Source organism: Ranitomeya variabilis, chromosome 2 (assembly GCF_051348905.1).
Source record: "Ranitomeya variabilis isolate aRanVar5 chromosome 2, aRanVar5.hap1, whole genome shotgun sequence".
Taxonomy (NCBI): Eukaryota; Metazoa; Chordata; class Amphibia; order Anura; family Dendrobatidae; genus Ranitomeya; species Ranitomeya variabilis.
This window is the reverse complement of record NC_135233.1, coordinates 359,839,438-359,845,437: the sequence shown is the minus strand read 5'-3', so window position 1 is coordinate 359,845,437 and position 6,000 is coordinate 359,839,438. Positions and strand designations below refer to the sequence as shown.

Sequence of the window (6,000 nt, the reverse complement as noted above, 5' to 3'; positions counted from 1 at the left end):
AAACGAGCACCTGCAGCTATGGGCCTTAATTTTTGGCAATGGTATTTTTGCAAGACGTCAGCACATAGTGTTCAGTTGCAGGCTGAACTGTCTCTCCCATGCCTAAAGGAACTCCATACTTTATAAACCATACATTTCAAATCTTTATAATTTATACATTTATAGAATGCAGGGGAGATTGAGCAACACCTTCCCCACCCATAAACTTATTGTAATTAAGTAACGTGTCCTTAAAAAGAACAATCTGTCTTCAGAGGTATTATTTGGGAAAAGAAAAGAACTATCAGCAGCCAAGATGTTCCTACTAGAAGATGTTACTCTCCTCCTTACAGTGATGGTATCTTGTCTCATCTTATTCTTAAGCTTTATGCATTTTTGGAGAAAAGGAAACTTACCACCTGGACCTACCCCACTGCCAATAGTGGGAAACTTACTACAGCTAAGCAAAGGGGGCATAGTGAAATCTCTGCTGAACGTAAGTGTTTACCAAGCTCTGATCAACTTGTTACTAATTAGTTAAACTTATATTTGCCTTGAGTATGCACTCGCTATTTTATCAGCAGCAGGGACAAAAGCCAATCGCTGCTGCCATCTTTGAACCAACAATGGCATCATGACTACCCAAGGCAAAAGATTACGGCACAATACCTGGCACCGTTATTGTACTGACAGTAATTAGTTTGGGGGTATATCTTGTATTTTATTTTATTTTTATGTTCCAATTACATAGAGTCAATTATTACCTTTAACTCTGCAATGTCAAAATATTGACCTTTACATCAGCAGAAGACACCTTAGTAGAAGCACATCCGAGCTGTAAAGTTCGAGGTTCTTACCGGACACCCAGTATTGTCCGGTGCTGAACACCGAACGCAGACTTCTCCTTAAAGTCTATTTTACAGTTTGGGAGTTTGGAGAGGAAAGAGAGATTCCAAACTCCATTGATTTCAAGGAGTTTTCAAAACTTTGGACTAAAGTTCGGTCGTGTACCAGAAACCGAACTTCCACAGGTGGTCATCCCTAGTTAGTACCAAAAGAAATATTGGGATAGTCAAGAATCAAGTCAATTCTTGCAGGATAGCATATGGACTGGTGCAGTAGTCTTCTGCCTTTATGGAATTGTCCCCTGACCAAACTAGAAATGAAATTGGGTTTATACTAACTCCATAGGGTTTTTTTTAATGTAGGCTTAGGAGATATAGCGGGTTGAGATGGACAATTTGTAAATGAATTGCTTTTTAGCATCCACTCTTGACTTTCAATTGCAATCACCCTTTTCCTGTAGTACCACCTGGAGAAGAGAATCTCATGTAAAGAAAGATCTTGCTGTCATTTTAGCTAATAAGCCACAGAGCTTAAAACAGTTTACTTGCATTACAACAGTGTTATTTTTCATCCCCAGAACCTCAAGTTTTGAGGAATGTGCAGATTACTTTGACATAACAGTATCTATTTTTGAATTCCATCCAGATTACTCAGAAATATGGAGAAGTGTTCACCGTCTACCTGGGTTCCCGACCAGTCATTGTGGTAACGGGATTCAAAGCTGTGAAAGAAGTTTATGTGGACAGAGGGGATGATTTCTTAGCCCGAGGTGATGTCTTTTGCTTTGATCTTGACTACAAAAACTATGGTGAGTAGTTTGTCATTATTTCCTTAATCCAATGTGTTCAGAGGCAGCAATGGTGTAGCTAGATGGCAGAGGAGCATCTGTTTTGGAATATGTGTGCTCTTCCAGATCATCAAGATCCATTGAGGAAAAAGATTACTATCTAATTGCTCTTTAGCAAAGTCTAAACTAATTTCAATTTTTTGGTGTATACAAAATTATACATTTGTTATGTGAACAGTTCTATGGTTCCACCCACAAACTATTTGATGTCTGTAGTTTAAACCTCTCTGCTTACAAGACACAAGGCATATGAGAAAATTCTGCCGATTTGTCTACCATTTCACAGAATTTGGAAGTCCACATGCCGCCTTTATGTACTGAGCTGCCAATGTTTTGGCAGTCAAATTGAAGAAATTCCCAGAGGATACCTCTCATAGAGAATAGATTGGGGTACTAAAAATGTCCGCACCACCAATATGCATGATTATTTTTATTACATACTTCTTATACAATACTTTGCCCATGTTCATTTGTAGAGATGACCAAGTCAATTCTAATTTGATCAAATATGCTATAAACATTCCTAAAAATTAAAATTAATTAGGAATTCAATTTCTAATAGGGGGACACCTTTTTGAGGCTTGTAATAGGATAAAAAATCAAACTATGATAATCGCCAATTTTTGGCCCCCATCAAGGTTGACCAGCAGCCACCTGGTCCTCCAAAGGCTCCAATTTTGTCTTCCTCTTGTTTTAGGAAAGTAGATGACATAAGTAGTGCCCCATGTGACTGTATAGGGCTTTGCACAGAATGGAAGTCTCAGAGTTCTGTAATGAGAAGAAAATAGACAATAGAAGAGAGAAGATGGAAGAACTGATCAGAGGACTTGTGGTCAGGGGTGGATTAAGGGTAGCCAGGGCCCCGGGCTGTTCAGACACTGTGGGGCTCCCCTGGTCATGTGACGGGGGTCATGTGACGGGGGTCATGTGACGGGGGTCATGTGGCGGGGGTCATGTGACGGGGGTCATGTGATACCCGAACCAGATTATTCCAGAAAAATGGCCGGGCCCTACTCTACTGTAACCTATTAAATATTTGTTAAAATCTGCAATACAATTTAGGTATATTTTGACCAATAATATCACATACAAGGAACAAATACCACCGCGCCATGACCAGACCACAAATTACAACCACAGTGATCGAATAATATCACATACAAGGAACAAATATCACCGCACCATGTCAAGACCACATATTACCACCACTTGGTGACCAAATAGCACATTCAAGGGACAAATACCACAACACCATTTCCAGACCACATATTACCACCACATAGTGACTGAATACTACAATACTGATCAGTAGGGTTGAGCGACCTTAGCTTTTTTAGGATCGAGGTGGGTTTTGTGAAACCCGACCTTCTCGGATGTCGGATCGTATGGAATCGGCCGATTCTACTGTAAAGTCGGGTTCCGGACCCGGAACACGAAACCCAATGTATGTCAATGAAATTATTTTTTTTTATTCTCTCTCTCTCTCTCTCTCTCTCTCTCTCTCTCTCTCTCTCTCTCTCTCTCTCTCTCTCTCTCTCTCTCTCTCTCTCTCTCTCCCCTCCGTGGCAAGGCATATGTTATTTTTTGACTCCGGAAATTACTACGTCCGAAAACGTAACATAGCACTATGATGCCGCAGGAGCCGGAACCTATGTCATCACGCTGCCCACAATTAATTGGCTCAAAAAAATGGCGGGGAAGGCGTCATTCGAAACGCGACTTTGGCGCCAAGTTCGCGTTCCACGTGGCCGACCCACACTGGGATCGGATCGGGTTTCATGAGACGCCGACTTTGCCAAAAGTCGGCGACTTATGAAAATGAACGACCCGTTTCGCTCAACCCTACTGATCAGTAATAAAAAAAACACAATACTATCACCATAAGTGCCAGTATTCACAGGAGATCTGTACTTAGTATGCAGTGTCTGTGTAGAGGTGATACAGAGATCACCGGTGACATTATACACAGGACCTCTGTATATAGTATACAGTGTATAGTGTCAGTGTATAGGTAACACACTGACTCACCAGTGACGTCTCTAGGTGAAGTCCTTCATCTTTCATCCAGCACAGACCGTCATCATTTCTTCCAGCCAAGACTCGTCTCTGCAGGAAATAACACAGTTATCTAGAGCTCCGCTTGCAGAACACATTACTTAATTTTTCAACACTTCTACATTACACCACATGGAGAAAAAAAGGCGACATAGTGTCACTCTACACAGTAACAGGACTGCCCCCCCCATTTAAAACAGTATACTCAAAAAATAGAATACATCACTGCAGTAATAATATCCCTTAATTAGCCCCTATGGTAATAATATTCCCCACCCTGGCCCCGTGTGTCTCATTCCTGGCTCCAGCCATATGTTCTCGCATCCTGCCCTCATGAGTATCCATCCTGCCCCATATGATCTCCCCATCCTGCCCCATCTGTCTCCATCGTATCCATCCTGCCCCATGATCCAATCCTGCCCCATGTCTTTCATTCTGCCCCGTGTCTCCAATCATGCCCGTGTCTACATTCTGCCCATGCCTCCAGTCCTGCCCCCAGTGTGTCCAGCATATTATCCCCAGTGTGTCCAGCATATTACCCCCAGTGTGTCCAGTATATTGCCCCAGTATGTCCAGCAATCTGCCCCAGTATGTCCAGAATTGCCCCCAGACAGTGTCTCCAGCAATCTGCCCCAGTGTCTGACTCCAGCATATTGCCCCCAGTGTGTCCAGCAATCTGCCCCAGTGTGTCCAGCATATTACACCACTGTCTCCAGCAATCTGCCCCAGTGTGTCCTCCAGCATTGTCCCACTGTCTCTGGCAATCTGCCCCAGTGTCTCCAGCAATCTGCCCCAGTGTGTCCTCCAGCGATCTGTCCCAGTGTGTCCTCCAGCATTGCCCCACTGTCTCCGGCAATCTGCCCCAGTGTCTCCAGCAATCTGCCCCACTGTCTCCAGCATTGCCCCAGTGTCTCCAGCATTGCCCCAGTGTCTCCAGCAATCTGCCCCAGTGTCTCCAGCATTGCCCCCAGTGTGTCCAGCATTGCCCCCAGTGTCTCCAGCAATCTGCCCCAGTGTCTCCAGCAATCTGCCCCAGTGTCTCCAGCATTGCCCCCAGTGTCTCCAGCAATCTGCCCCAGTGTCTCCAGCATTGCCCCCAGTGTGTTCAGCAATCTGCCCCAGTGTCTCCAGCATTGCCCCCAGTGTGTCCAGCAATCTGCCCCAGTGTCTCCAGCAGTGCCCCCAGTGTGTCCAGCAATCTGCCCCAGTGTCTCCAGCATTGCCCCCAGTGTGTCCAGCAATCTGCCCCAGTGTTTCCAGCATTGCCCCCAGTGTGTCCAGCAATCTGCCCCAGTGTCTCCAGCATTGCCCCCAGTGTCTCCAGCAATCTGCCCCAGTGTCTCCAGCATTGCCCCCAGTGTCTCCAGCAATCTGCCCCAGTGTCTCTTGCAATCAGCCCCAGTGTCTCCAGCATTGCCCCACGTGTGTCCACCGTCCGTTAGCATATCAATAAAACAAACAAAAAAAAACCAAACAGTCTCCCCACCTGACCAGCGTTCCCGGCGCTGAGCTCCCTTCAGTAGCGCACACTCGCCGGCGACTGACAATGACGTCAGACGCCGGCGACGTGTGTGCTGCGGCCGACTTCAGCTGCCAGCCTCCAATTGGCTGGCGGCTGTTGTTAACTATTGACGTGCAGGCACGCGCCCGCACGTCAATAGGAAACCGCTGCAGTGCCGGAAGGGGCCCGGTGAGCAGATGAGAAGGGGCCCGATGCGGGCCCCCTCTCTCTGCCCACCGGGTCTGGGGGCACATAAATGCCTGCAGGCATTCTCACACTCGGGCGGATTATCAGAGGCGGGTCAATCTGTGCGGTAGCCCAGGGCCCCCCCACACCACTGGGCCCTGGGCTACCACCCATATTGACCCTCTGATAATCCGCCCCTGCTTGTGGTGGTAGAAGAAGTATAGGGCTGAGGAGAAGTGAATATAAAATTTATCTTAACCACTTCCCAGTAGTGATGAGCAACTGTGCTTGTGACGTGAGTTTTCCGAGAATGCTCGGGTGTTCTCCCAGTATCTTGGGCATGCTCGTAGATTACTTTTGTATCCCCGCAGCTGCATGATTTGCGGCTGTTAAACAACCTGAACACATGCAGGGAATGCCTGTTTTTAGGGAATCCCCACATGTGTTCAGGCTGTCTAGCAGCCGCAAGGGCCCCTTCACACTGGTCGATTCTGCTACGATTACGACGCATTTGCGTCATATTCGACATCGCAGTACGAGCTCGTAGCCAGCGGTCACACTCTACGATGTTAACGCTTTTTCTGAC

At 46.3% G+C, this 6,000-nt stretch overlaps 1 protein-coding gene across 1 annotated transcript in view; it reads left to right on the top strand.

Annotated features, from left to right (window-relative positions):
• The first annotated feature begins 236 nt into the window (after nucleotides 1–236).
• Nucleotides 237–6,000, top strand: part of LOC143805919 (cytochrome P450 2G1-like) — a 49,161-nt gene continuing 43,397 nt past the window's right edge. The window contains exons 1-2 of the mRNA XM_077285678.1: nucleotides 237–475; nucleotides 1,471–1,633. Coding sequence (XP_077141793.1) covers nucleotides 296–475; nucleotides 1,471–1,633 — 343 coding nt within the window. The 5' untranslated portion in view covers nucleotides 237–295. The remainder of the gene's footprint in view (nucleotides 476–1,470; nucleotides 1,634–6,000) is intronic.